Here is a 14,207-nt window from a genome sequence, read left to right as displayed (position 1 = left end):
CTAGACATATCCGGACTGCTTGGCCTTGAAGGGCAACCTCACCAAAGCAATCATTAACACCCAATCATTTCCCCATGAATAAATCACACCTTGCCCTCGTCATAACACCCATGAGACTTTGGGGACCCTGGAGTTTCTAGATCATCAACTCATTACCCATAACAATAATTACCTCACCGTTCCCCAACTTTGAGGCGTGAAAAACCTTATAATTTGGATCTCGCATCTTTTTCCTCTCACGAAGAACCAACAAATTCAAATCATTCTTTCTTTGCAAAAGTATTTGCAACTAAATTTGCTTCCCTAAAAATATGCATTTAATGAATCATTGCATTTTGATCAATCAACCAATTGATCTCTCTAACTATGTCAGAATAAGGGTGATAAGCAGAGCAACCCTTAATCAATAAACCAATGGCTACCTCCTAATTAGATTCCACAAGAACATTAGTGAAGCCTCTATCTAAACCACTCTAAGCCCATGCAATATACCCAAATGATGGGGCATGCCATGTTTTCAAAATTGAAAACTATAATCACAACAACATTTATTTTCTGGTTTTAAAAACCGGGAAGAAAAATAAATAATCACATACCATTTTTGCTGGAGCAGAAGTACGAAAAATTTCCTTTTATGTAAAAGTATAATGGGAAGCCAAAGTCTTCCCTTTCACGAAAAGACAAAAGAAACAAGCACTTAATTAATGATCATTTTATTTTCAAGTCCTCAATAATATGTCTCAGAAAAAAGCATGGGAAGCAATGAATTCATACTACTATTATTTCCAGTTTTCTACTTGTTTTGCTGAGACATGAATTGAATTCATATCACAAGCCACAAATTTTGATGATCAACAAACACGCTATGGTTGTTTTTCTTCGGTACAGAAATGGTCCAACTTTCCCAACTGCATAGAAGCAATGTGGTTTAGCTTCACTTTTCAGAGCTACTGTTCTCTGTTGTCCTTTTCCCCCTGCAATTTCAGAGGTCTGTTAAGAACCCACCAGGTCCCCACCACAAAACAAGACAACGAGGCTATAACAGATAAAAAGCCTAGTTTGTCTTGCATGTATTTACATGCACCTTTCATTTTTTGCATGCAAAATGGTCCCCTACTACTACTCCCCCATCTTAGCCCTCCATTATTCATTTCAACAACCAAATCCTTTCATAGTTTGCTACTCTTGTGGGTAAGTAGATGTTTGGTTTTCAATTTAAAACCTTATCTAATATCTCGTAAATCAAAATCACGATGTTTAATGTAGATTCATCAAACAAAATTGAACGAATGTGTTTTCACATTCACTGAGCGAAAATCCAAACCAACAAGTTATGTTATCTTTGGATACTTCACTTGTGCAAATGAGCATAAACATTTATTTCATTGTCAAAAGAATAACATTTATTTCGTGACAAAAGTTAATAGTATTAACTTATTTCAAAACAAACATGAATGAAGTTCGTCCACATTGCACTTAATTTGGAAATCTTTCAACAAATGGATTTAAAATCGAAATTAGTGCGCATTTTGGATCTATGTTGTCGCAATTGATTTTGGTAAAGTTGATGATAATAAAATTGAGTTGAAAGTGAAGTGATTTATGTTTGAATACATTTATGAAAAAATTGATTTTGTTTATGTTCAACGCTAACCTATTCTCTCTAGCTTCTACCAGAATTGAATTTGGGTCTGAAAAATCAGTTCTCCAAAATGACATCTAAACATCAAAATTTTCATCCAACACACTCTTAATTTAAAGGAAAAACTTTGGAAATAGCTATTGAATGCGAGAATTGATTATGAAGAAAGAGAAACTTGTGCCATAAATGTGATACATGATGTACAATAAGAATGATGATTATTATTAGAACGTGATATTTAATAGTAATAGAATTAGAACTTTGAAGGGTGTTCAATTTGCACAGCATCTTTCACTTTCATCTCATGCAGGGCTCTCAGTTACTTAAAACAGCTCTGGCCATATTGGACTCATTACTAGTATGATATTGAGCTTCGAGGACTGTGCTAACATCTTGTGTTCTCCCTGCTGTAATCCTTAGCTTTTCCATAAACACAAGGAAGAAGAGGGTCAGGTTTCTTGTTATGCTTCTGTGTTTTCTTTCTCTTCCATTCTCCTTTACATGTTTTAGTTCAAGCATAATTTCTGGATCCTGTTCTTCTTTTCATGATACCAGAATCTGTTGTATTCCTTTTCACAAAATGCTGATAATTTTCTGCAGGGAGGACCCATGTTGGAATTTGTCTTGATATCAACTTCCTTGTAATTTAGTTCAATATGTACTAGTAGAGTTCACACCAAACAACTCTTGTTTTGTGTTTATTTTTATCAACTTTGCTTCATCCATCTTGTGTGTGAGTGTTGTCTCTGATTGTCCTGTTTTTGACTCAATAACCTCATGAAGAGCTTCAAGGCTTTCAGTCATGCAATCATTGCTCTTTTCATAATCTGTCTAAGAGCAAGGAGCTATGGACAAACAGAACTTGATGTAGCTCCAATGGAGAAAAAAGAGAAGGATGCTCTATACTCCACCATTCAAGGCTTTGTTGGTGATTGGTGGAATGGCTCAGATCTCTATCCAGATCCTTGTGGTTGGACTCCTATTCAGGTACTCTTCACCAGTTCACCCATCACGACTAGACACCAAAGTGGAAAATTTAAATTTCCAAGCAACTAATTAAATTTATACTGTTCTATAGATAAGGTTGGACATATCATAATTCCCCCCCCCCCCCCCCCTTAAGGATTTAGGTGAGTCATTATTATGTCTTCACATATCAAGCTTTGGAATTTCTGGAAATGAATTCCCAGGTGAACTTTAGCTTTTGTACACTCTGCTGCAATCCAAAGGGAAAAGAAAATCACTCAGCTTATTTTTGTCAAATTGTCAATTCTACACTTCATTCAAGAACTGTACTTATTTAAGGCTTCTTGATTCTCACTACTTGTCAAAGTATGAAAATCAGTTGTTCCTCACAAGCATTGTGTGTTCGGTTCTATTTTTTGAAACCTCACAATCAATTATGGTAGAGTAAAATCAATTCTGGATGAATTGGGAGGCACTTTGGAGAATTGATTTTGATTTCTGAAACAAAATCAATTTTGGTAAAAGCTAAAGAGAGTAGCTTCTGCGTTGAACATAATTAATTGTGAGATTTTACAGCTAAATTTCACAATATTACCTAGCAAAGTTCACATTTTAACTTCACTTTCAACTCACTTTTTCTTTGTACCAAAGTCAATTGTGGCTAACTATGATCCACACACGCACTACAAGTGTTAGGTTCTATATTCATTGCCCATTAAGCCATGTATAATCATAACACTACAATGCGACCAAAGTTATAAATTTTCCAGACCATTAGGGTCTTCAATTATTGCTAATTATAACTTTTTGTTGTTTTCTGCTGTAGGGGCTCTCTTGTGATTTGTTCAATGGGTTTTGGTATGTCACTGCCATGAAAGTTGGACCTATTGACGACAATTCTCTAAGATGTGCCAAAATTGTACAATTTAGACCACAGTTGTTTGAGCTCAAACACCTAAAAGCTCTATCCTTCATCAAATGCTTTGAATCACAGCACAGGAATCCAGTTACCATCCCCAATGGAAACTGGGAAAAACTTGCAGGCACCTTAGAATCACTTGAGTTCAGATCAAACAATGGTCTAACTGGAAAAATCCCTTCAAGTTTTGGTGTCCTAAGGAACCTTCAGTCACTGTTATTACTAGAAAATGGCTTAACAGGTGAAATTCCACCAGAAATTGGCAACCTCAGTAACTTGAAGAGGCTTGTTCTTGCTGGCAACTATTTCACTGGGAAGATTCCAGATATTTTTAGTGCACTAAATCAGTTATTAATCCTTGATTTGAGTAGAAATTCATTGTCTGGGACTTTGCCTCTGACACTTGGAAGCTTGACTTCCCTTTTGAAGCTTGATGTGAGCCATAACCATTTGGAGGGGAGTTTGTTGAAGGAATTTGCTTATCTTAAGAATCTAACCCTTATGGATCTAAGGAACAACACTTTCTCGGGTGGATTGACCTTGAGTTTTCAAGAGATGCATTCTTTAGAAGAAATGGTTCTGTCCAACAATCCAATAGGTGGAAACATCAGGACCTTAAAGTGGAAAAATCTTCAGAACTTGGTAATTTTGGATCTCTCTAACATGGGATTGACAGGGGAAATTCCTGAGTCTCTATCAGAATTGAAGAGGTTGAGATTTTTGGGGCTCAGTGACAACAACCTCACAGGAAACCTTTCACCAAAACTATCATCTCTTCCTTGTCTCAGTGCACTCTATGTTAGTGGAAACAATTTAACTGGAGAGCTTAAATTCTCTACAGAGTTTTATGGAAAAATGGGAAGGCGTTTTGGGGCTTGGAGCAACCCTAGCCTTTGCTACCAAGTTGGAGTAATGTCAACAAGCCATGTTCCTTATGGTGTAAAACCTTGCTAGCATGAGATCAAATTGCTAGAATCTAGCACAAAAAATGGGGATGTGAACATGACATTCCATTCCATAGCATCTTTGGCATTTTTGAGCTATGTCCCCAATGGCTTCTGGTGGACTTTTCTGCAAGAAATGTTGGTGATGGGTTTGTTCTTAAATTCTTACACAGGTCTTTAATCAAGAAGAGTTCCACATATTGAAGTGTGGCAGTAACCTGTATTGTTCTTTTGTATTTTGTTCTAATATAATTAAGCTGACAGTCTTTCGCGATGTTAGTTGGTTTCATGTAATTAACTATCTTAACATAGCCATTTCAGCTATTTTAATTTGTCTGTTCTATGTTTATATATATGATTAGTCAATTTCCAGTTTCTCCTATCAGAAAGAGGGTAGCAGAGTTACATATTTAAGGTTAGACAATGCATTAAGGGTAGCCCTAGCCCATAATATTTCATTCTTAATTTGTCACAAGAACCAACAAGGGTGTTTATCGATTAAGTTAGAGACTTATAGCAGAAAATCTATTTGATTCAAGTTTTTGTTTTAACAAAAATGGTAGACCGGGGACAAAACACATTTAGATTACCTGACAAGGCATCAGTGGCATGTTGGGGAGATCGGCTGAGGCTTACTCCTTGGTAGGAGTGCTACACAATCTCTCGGAGGAGAGTTGCCTTCCAACTAGGGATTTTACTAAACGTGCAAGAAGTTCAAACCCTTGACCTATGAGGATGTGAGAGTTAAACCAGTTGTGGTCGTCTAAGTTGACTGATTCAAGTTCTTTGATTTTTTTTTTCATCATCCAACTGATTTAATTTTAATTTCCCGAGTCCTAAAATGGATTCAAATAGCATCTAAACTTGTTTTTGAGCTTCTTTCCGATTTATGCACCTTAAAAATAATTGTTTTGAGTGAACTCAGACAAACAAACTCGCAAGTTCACACCTCGTCCACCGAGTTGAGATAGCAACTAGGAATAGACTTTTTTGGCCCTCATAAAATAGTGAAGTATTGAATTTAATCCATCTTTAATTTTTCATTAATTTTGGTCTCTTCATCCATTCTTTGGCATTCTATGGCGGCTTAAACCGTCACTAACATATTTTATCGCGGTTATAATCTATTTTATTCATTTTTAAAAAAAAAAAAAAAAAAAACCCTCAATCATCGTACCCTCTCTGCCGACTCACGCACGCTCTGTCGCTCTCGGCCTCTCTCTGCTCTCCAGCCTCTCCTTCATTCGAAGCTCTCTCTCTCTGTTCGTGCCTCTCCTCTCCATCGAACTGATCGAAGCTCTCTGCCTCAGTGCCTCTCAACTGCACGCACGCGACGACCGACGACGGTTTGGAAATTCACTTCTGTTCAGCAAAAAAGATGAGATGTAATGATAGCTAAATTTTCTTTCCTGAATTTTCTTTCTCACTTCCCTGAATTTTCAGATTTTGGAAATGGCTTAGATGCAAAGCAAATGGGTTTTCTTACTCTTATTATGAGTGGCATACAAACCCAGTTATCTGTTTAGAAGGGTTGTCATAGTTAGCAAGGTACACAAATTGATGTTGGGATGCTTGCATTCATATGGGTGGCAATTACAAGTTGATTAGCAATTGTCTAGGTTATCTGTTGTTGCTGTCTTTACTGGCTTGCTGTTTTCATTGTTTTGTTTCTTTTGTTATATATCGTTGTAAGCCTAGTCCTTCTTGGACTATAATGTAAACTCTTCTATTTCCATGAGAAACTTTCTCTCATGGTTTTATCTATAATATTTCTCTTTTTTTAAAAAATAAATATTTTCAATATATTTTAGTCTATAATTGCTTTTATGTTTAGCCTCACTGATATTTAAGGTCTGGATCCGCCCCTGGCCGTGACAGCTTCTTCTTCACCGCGCCACAGTTCCTTTTCTCCGCCGAACAATCCCCTCTCCGGCGACCTGTTCTGTTACAGTGTGAGTTTCCCTCGTTCCCTCATTTGCTCTGAATCATCTAACCATTTCAGTACTGCCCCCTTGCACAAGATTGAGCCAGTCCTTTTGTTAGTGTTCTTGTATTGTTTTCTGATTTCTTCATTGTTTCTGATATACTAATGTTTATTATTAGCATTACTACTGGAATACTAGTTGTTTGGTATTGCTATATAATTGTTAATTGATATTTAGAGGTATATGATGATTTGCAGCACTGATATTTTGAATGTGTCATGTTTTTTCCATTGATATTTAGAATGTCTCAAGTTGATGGATCAAAATTTATCATGACTCATGAACCTAAGATTTGGATATTTGGCAAGTTTATGCATAGTTTTAACTTGTTCTTATAGCTATTGTTGGATGATTAGGTTAGTTTTTAATGTTATTAGTGTGTGTTCATCATTATTAGAGTTTTGTAAGTATCTTTTTTGCATGTGAGGTGAACTCGAGTTTACGATTCGAGTTTACCCCCTCCACGAGTTTATATTAACACTCTAGTTTGACAACCTTGTAAAGAAGTATCCAAAAAATCAGATACAAAAGTCATGTTCGTATCAGGTTTTCAAAGTTATTCAAAACAGAAGAAAATAGAGAGGAACTAACCTTGTGCCGATACTGTGTTTTCCTAGATAGGAGAATCAAAACTAGTTGTCTTAGAAACTAGATTATAACCTTTAATTGGGGCATTGATAGATAGATTGTCCCTGTGTTTCATGGCAAGCGTCCCTCTAGCCTCTATTTTTTTGGTTCCTCCATACTTTCCGCCTGGCAGTCTGCTTTCTACTACATAGTTGCAGCTTTTGCAAGAAAAAAATTGTTCATTTTCCCGAGGGTTTGCTATTCCAAAATTAATTCCTCAATCCAACCTAAGGCTCTCTCTTGTTTGATTTCCATAGTTGTACTTTTATTTCTCAACCTAGCTCTTCCCTTTGTCTCATATGAAACCACTATAGATTTTGGAATTTATATGGGTACATAAAAGGACTGATAACAAACTGATAATCCAATATAAATTTGGTACTTTTGGTGATTCTGTCAAGCAGTATTGAATGTAAAATGTGAGTTTGAAGTTGTTACGGATATGAGCTGGGCTTACCTTTTTCCTGTGTTTCTAAGAAGTTATGATTTTGGTTTGCTTGTCATATATGATGATTGGAAGCTCCTTTTGTCTTTCTAAGCAAATTTTAATTTTTGTATGGCTGACAATTTTTTAGGTGTGAATTATTCACCTGCTAGTTCTAGTAGCTCCCGATTCACCTACAGAAAGTTCTACTTCCTCCATTTTCATTGCAGTGTTGTTAAATATCGGCCATGGCGTTTTTCTATGGCGGGTTTTCAACATACCGCCACAAAAAGTGTGTGGCGGGCCATGGCAGCCGCCATGCACATGGCGGTTGCGGAAATTCCCCAAATTGTTTGGGGAAAATAAACTGTACAAAGGGCCCATGGATTTTTATGGCCCAAGTCCAAATTTGAGGTTCTAATCCCCCAAATTCAGAATTGGAACCCTAATTCCACCCAATCTCACTCAATATCTCTCACCTTCACTACTCCCATAGCTGCTGCCAGACCATCGGCGACCACCACTCCGGTCTCCGGCCACCGCGTTTCTGCTCCAATCAAGCTCTCAGGTACCATTTTTCTTGTCTGTTTCTGAGTCCTCTGTTTTCACTTTACACTACCCTCTCTCATCTCCCAAAGGCTTGTGTCTTTTCTCTTAAACCCCCGTTCTTCTCCTCTGTTACTGTTTGGTTACAAGTTACAACCCTCATGTTCTTCTCCTTTGTTTAAAGACTCAAGTCTGTTTTCTTTCCCCTTTTTAGTGCTGGTGCGTGTTCCTCTGTTTTGCAATGGCAAGGGGAAGTGGTCGACCTTCATCAAAAGCTGCTGCTCCTTCCTCTTTTTAGGATGTAATATTGAGACTTAATATCTATCTAGTATCTAATATCTATTGAACTTTTGTATGAGATTTCGCTACTATATCTATGATATTGAGCCTATATTTGATGATATAAGTTGTTACTAGTTAGCAGAATTTTTATTTGTTGTATTGTATAATTGCATTATGCAGGTTTTTTTAATGTGTGTATGTATAATTGTACATATAATATATATGTTCTATCTAATGAAATGCAGGTTCATAGAGGAATTGATCCAATATGATTCTTCTCAAAGACATTGTGCCTGCAGCTCAGAACAACATAGACACGAAATTCATAGTTTTGGAAAAAGGCATGACAACATTAGAAGGGCAGAATAAGGTGTGCTTGGCGCTTGTAGCTGATGAGACTGCAGCTGTTCATTTTCAGCTTTGGGGGGATGAGTGTGATGTTTTTGATTTAGGTGACATAATTTGTTTGACCAATGGCATCTTTTCCTACCAGCGCAATAACCTCTTACTAAGGGCAGGCAAGAGAGGGAAGCTAGTGAAGATAGGAGAGTTTACAATGTCATATGTTGAGACACCAAACATGAGTGAGATTCATTGGATTCCTGACCCAAATAATTCTAGGACGTATATTCAGGAGCATGTTGTATCTCCCCACTCACGCATCTTCCCTCCAAATCCATAAATGAAATTTGCACTTGTCACAACTCTGATCTACATCAGAATTCAGGTTGGACCTAACTCTATCTTAAAAGCTAGTTCAGCTAAACTACACCTACCTTTGTTTATGCGCTTTTGTCACAATGCTTAGGCAATCTTGTATATTGAGGATCATTTAGTTTGTTGGTTGTAGTAGCCTTATTATTAGTTTAAAGTGTTGTTCCTATGGGTGACACTGTTAAAATGCACAGGGTAGTTTACATGGTTTAAACTCCCTCATTATCAAAGTGGCATAAACAGGGTAAAGCAGTTTCAAAGAAAAACTAGGAAGCCATTTTAGGAAATGAAACCCAGGGTAGCAGAGTTCACAATATGACAGATAAAGAAGTTTATTGTTTATGGTTCACTAAACTTTGATGATATGCTTATAAACATGTATAATTATAATAAATATAGCTTGTTTAACAAGTGACTGATTTGAATTTTAGTTTTAATAATTTGTCTTTTTATAGTTTCTTCTGAAAATATATATTTTTGCAATGTATCACGCATTTCCTGATATCTTTATACTAATTATGAAACTAAGATATTTAGACTAGGAACTACTTCGAATTTGATTAGAAATTCACATACACATTCTGAACATCGAATTCTCATTATGTGTTAACAAATCACAATTGATACAGAAGTGTCTGTTACTGTTATCAAATAAGAGGGTTCTGACATAATTTTTGTTAGCCTACGTCATTATCTAGTTACTATTAGTCAACAATGCAATAGAGCTTTCAAAAATGAAGAATAGTTGAATGGATTTCAGGTCAAAGTTTGTGGTGCCGATGTTTTGTATTAGTTCTTCATATTAGATGTTATTATGGCGGCATGGTTATAGGTCAAAAGAAACATCTATGGCGGCAAGGCCTCTTTATTTCAGTCCAAAAGAAACGCAAAAAGCACAGGATAAAGGTTGTAGTAACATTCATTTATTGAGTACTAGGAAGGAATGATTAAGTGCTTCATATTAAAATTTGACTATCTTTCACACCATATAATATTTCCAAATAATATACTCCAACGGCTTTACTATTTGTCATGGGCATGTAGCCTCTATTATCTTGGTTGAAACACAAGCAAAGTTGATTTAATTCATTCATATTAGCCTAGTCTCACCCTAAGTGATTAGGTCTAAACGGATATAATTCTCATTTTGTGACAACTCTGTACTTTTTGCATGCAGGTTCAGGGCATGTATGATGCAATCAAGGGATAAAGTTTAAGATTTGCTGTCCTCATTATATATATAATATTACAGAATAACTTTAAGATTTGGTCAAGAGAGCCTGGGAAGTTCTAGAATTAAAGAAAACCGTATGAATCTTACTTTTCCTACAGTTGTATCCTATCTAGTTGAAAACTAAGAGAGTTAGAACCGTTAAATATACATATGAAATCAAGGTGCTGCTTCAACTAACATTACACATTACTAGAACAGTTGACAAAAATAACAAATTGTAAGATGAAAGAACAAACTTGAAGTTGATACATTTGGGGATGAATTTGTGCACATGTATGCTTTTACAAATTAACGCAATACAATTTACTTTTTAGGGCCTAAATTATTCATAAAATACATTTAAAAAATCAGTACCTTATGGTTTTTTATGAATTTCCTCATTAACTGAGAAAGTAAAAGATTATGTATTTTTAACAGAAGCTTAGAAAGGAAATTTCTGTTTCAGTTTCAAGAGACCAGGCTAGAATTTTCAATAACTCTGTGAACTACGAGAAAAATGTCTTCCTGTTGATATCTGTAGCAAGACAAGCACAACAAGGAAAACAGAAATATATGCGTACATCACTGTGATTAGTTGCAAAAATAGTATAGTTTTAGACCCTTGTTTCTTAAAACAGGGCATTTTGAATGTAAAATATACACAAGTAGACATGCAGGTAGATAAATGCCGCAACATACTAACAAATTTTCACATGATTCGGTCAAGAGAAAAAAGTTCATTCTATCAAGAAGAATTAACAATTTTTTTGTCCCTCACAGCATAGAAGTTAGGAAAAGGATAGTGAGGGAAGTTTACTAATTTTCTTTTGAAGAATAATCGCATCATGATCATTTTACATAAATTTGTTGAACTAGTACAATAATATTGGAAAAGCGGGATTTTGGCACGTTGAGCTTAACGTGAAATCGTGTAGAGTTCAATAGAGATCCAAACACACTTAGAATAATCGTGGCTGGGATTATGGGCAACCTGTAAAATCAAACTTGCAATATATTTGTTTCAAACAATAAGAACTTAGTTCCAAACAAGCTAACCTTCAAGATGGATTGTAAACTAAGAAACTTTGATATACTAAAATTTGAAGTTTATATCTGTGACTATGCTTCCCACTAAAGTTACGACTCACTTTGGAAAATCAAAGTGACTTGTCGATCCATTTTGTTGGCTTTATGCCAAACAATAAGAAAACTTGATGATGATGCTTCATCATGCAAGGTTCCATTGTAAGATTATGCCAGTGTATGTATAAAGTCCTAATCTCAAGATTATTAAGACCCTGGGAAACTGTTGTGGATAACTAAAAATAAAAGTCCAACTTTATTTCTACCAAAGTCAATATACATTGGTTATGAAATTGGAAAAAAAAAGAGAAATTAAACCTCCTGTCTGCAACTACAAGTGAAAGAGAGATAACTATACTAAACTAGCTCTTGTCAAAAGCAGCATATAGAGGCTAATGCTTGTGATTCTAGTCTTGTACATAAGATTACTATAAATAGTTGATCTCATGGCTTTTGCTTCTGTGTATAGATATAGTCTGTGTGTGCTGCAAGAGTTCTTCTCATCAAGCATTCATCTTCACCAATGTCTTGACAAGCTTCCTCTATGCTGTTCATTTCCTCTTCCAAAACCTTCAAGTATATAAGAGCAAATATTATTTATAATGGATACAGAAAAGTGTATGCACATATAATTGCAGAAGTTCTGAAAAAAAAAATGATATAATTAATGAAACTAACTCACCCCATGTTGATTACTTTTTGAAATTACAGAGGAAGAAGCAGGGCCAAGTCTGGTTGCATATGTGAGGGTTAAGAAAAGGAAGAAGAAGGTTGCCATGAAAACTCTGAGCTTATACCACATTTTCATTCTTTGCTTCCTACAACAGCCAAGTGCCAAATGCTATAAGTGGAATCAATTTATAGGCAGTGTTTGGAATTAAAAAGGGCAGGAATGTAATTTAAGTCCTTTGAGAATTGTACAAAAGTAATTTAAACTATAACAAAATCTATCAACAAGTGAGGTTTCATTTATTAAAAAAAAAAGTGAAAGTTCAAGATAGCTGACTTGGATGAAATGCTTGGTGTGGTCATAAAGTTTTTTATTGATTCTGTTCATATCTAATGTTGTGGACTTGTGGTGGACATTAATTCGGTCCTATAAGTCGTTCTAGAAATAAGAGTAATCTTCATTAACTCTAGAATACATTTATTTTTACAAAATCTCTATTTAGGCTTCCTTTAAACCCTGAAAAACTGTGAGGATAGGAATTAGGAAAGTGATCTTACCAAGTACTTGCAAAAGGCATTATGAAACTCAAGGTCTAGAAGAGCATAATAAAAGAGCAATATTGAGTTATTTGTGTTACTTACGGTGCAAGACAAACCTTTTATACTTGTAATATGATCTAGAGGTAGTTAGTCGTTAATTTGCGAGCATGACATATAACTGTTTAGCCTTAGTTGAGTTAGTTTGATCATGGTTCTAATAGCTGAGCTTTTGTTGTTAGCCAATTGATCAGAAAGACATATGACTTAGTAATAAGTGATTGTAATTTTGTACCTAGTCGTCTAGGCCGGTATATGACATTCATCATGTACACTATAGAATTTAGGTGTGAGAGTGTATTTAACACTGCAAGTTAGTCATTGATTCTATTATCAGTATTATTTTTCAACTTAATTTGGTGAATTCATACTTCATACCTAATTGGGGTTTCTTTAAAATCAAAATTGAGTATATTCGGCAACAGTGCATGACTTGTAATGTGACCCTTTGATGGTTCAGAAGCACTCTTGGGATTTAAGTTACTTTGGATTTGCCAAACGATGTTTTAATGGTTCCTTCACCAATCAGTATGGTCTAAAAGTAGGTTCAATTGCAATATATGGCATCAGTCATGGAATGGTCCCAGATACATTAAAATTAAAATATATATACACCTTTGACATATGCGTGCTATGAATAGTTTCCTGTGCTATTTTTAATCCACCCATATTTAATTTCCTTTAAGAAATAAGGTTGCTTAATGACTGATGTGTGACTTCTTATATCTTATACAATCATGAAGTGCATCAAATTAAATAGTGGAAGTTAATTATAAACATGTGATGCAGAAGAATAAGTCACAAACTCACAATGATTATTAAGCAGCCCATGATATAATGATCTTTGGCATGCTTAAAGTGGAAGGCCATACATGAGGTAATGCCGTTGTACCTGAGGAATGGGAATTGTATTATGTATAAGAGCCATACATAAAATGTAAGGGTTGATAATAATAATGTGGTTATCTTTTTTCTTTGAATAATAGCATGCTTAGTTAGACAGTGAATGACTTCTAATTAGAATTTACATGTCTTAATACATGTATGGATCAACTTCTTTTTATTTAGAATCAACTCTAATGCATAGACTACTCACATGACTCATTGTTATAATTGATGTGGAATTTAAATGTGATTTCTCAATGCATTTCTAAATATGTTGATGACTTATGAGTAAATGTGGCTTGAATTATGTGCAAATCGTTAAACCAGACATGTTAGCGGGTTCAAGCCATGAAAGGGACCAAATTTAATGGTGGGCAGTTCTTTTCGCATTGATTAGATGGTTGCTGGTGGAGTGGTGGTGGGGTTGGATAGATGGCTTTAAGGGGTGGTGTAAAGAGAAAAGTTAATAATAAGCATGGCAATTGGAAATGGAAGAAGCTTTTCATTTATTATTCAGCTTTTGTATCTCAAATCTGTGTGTGCTTTGTATGTTCACGAGTTTCTTCTTAACTGGAATACAACTTTTGTAATTATGTATGTAGTTGGGGTATGTTGTGTCTGAGTCATGATATTTGTGGATTCAAAATTGATTCACTCTATCTGAAACCAAGTATGTATGAAGTATATAGATTTGTATCCTAGTAAATTAAC

At 35.3% G+C, this 14,207-nt stretch overlaps 3 protein-coding genes across 15 annotated transcripts; 2 read left to right on the top strand and 1 right to left on the bottom strand.

Annotated features, from left to right (window-relative positions):
* Positions 1–1,869: 1,869 nt before the first annotated feature.
* LOC130739609 (piriformospora indica-insensitive protein 2-like) lies at positions 1,870–4,803 on the top strand. The gene is made up of 2 exons (XM_057591956.1): positions 1,870–2,629; positions 3,435–4,803. Exons 1-2 carry the CDS (start codon positions 2,420–2,422, stop codon positions 4,479–4,481), a joined length of 1,257 nt encoding a protein of 418 aa, XP_057447939.1. The 5' UTR covers positions 1,870–2,419; the 3' UTR covers positions 4,482–4,803.
* Positions 4,804–5,592: 789 nt separating this feature from the next.
* On the top strand, positions 5,593–10,564 carry LOC130739608 (uncharacterized). 13 transcript variants are annotated; one of them, XM_057591943.1, is made up of 4 exons: positions 5,604–6,019; positions 6,323–6,423; positions 8,581–9,062; positions 10,227–10,564. In XM_057591943.1, exon 3 carries the CDS (start codon positions 8,604–8,606, stop codon positions 9,015–9,017), a length of 414 nt encoding a protein of 137 aa, XP_057447926.1. In that variant the 5' UTR covers positions 5,604–6,019; positions 6,323–6,423; positions 8,581–8,603; the 3' UTR covers positions 9,018–9,062; positions 10,227–10,564. The 13 variants fall into 13 exon arrangements, with proteins under 13 accessions (XP_057447936.1, XP_057447928.1, XP_057447935.1 ...); XM_057591951.1 differs by lacking the exon at positions 10,227–10,564 and having other exon boundaries at positions 5,604–5,817; positions 5,915–6,019; positions 6,350–6,423; positions 8,581–9,460; XM_057591946.1 differs by lacking the exon at positions 10,227–10,564 and having other exon boundaries at positions 5,604–5,817; positions 5,915–6,019; positions 8,581–9,460.
* A 1,014-nt stretch (positions 10,565–11,578) lies between these two features.
* LOC130735685 (phytosulfokines 3-like) lies at positions 11,579–12,192 on the bottom strand. The gene is made up of 2 exons (XM_057587594.1): positions 12,028–12,192; positions 11,579–11,915 (listed from the first exon to the last, which is right to left on the bottom strand). The coding sequence occupies exons 1-2, from the start codon at positions 12,151–12,153 to the stop codon at positions 11,790–11,792; spliced, it is 252 nt and encodes an 83-aa protein (XP_057443577.1). The 5' UTR covers positions 12,154–12,192; the 3' UTR covers positions 11,579–11,789.
* Positions 12,193–14,207: the final 2,015 nt, after the last annotated feature.

Source organism: Lotus japonicus, chromosome 2 (assembly GCF_012489685.1).
Source record: "Lotus japonicus ecotype B-129 chromosome 2, LjGifu_v1.2".
NCBI classification, from domain to species: domain Eukaryota; kingdom Viridiplantae; phylum Streptophyta; class Magnoliopsida; order Fabales; family Fabaceae; genus Lotus; species Lotus japonicus.
Note: the sequence above shows the minus strand (reverse complement) of the source record. Positions and strands in the feature narration are given on the sequence as shown.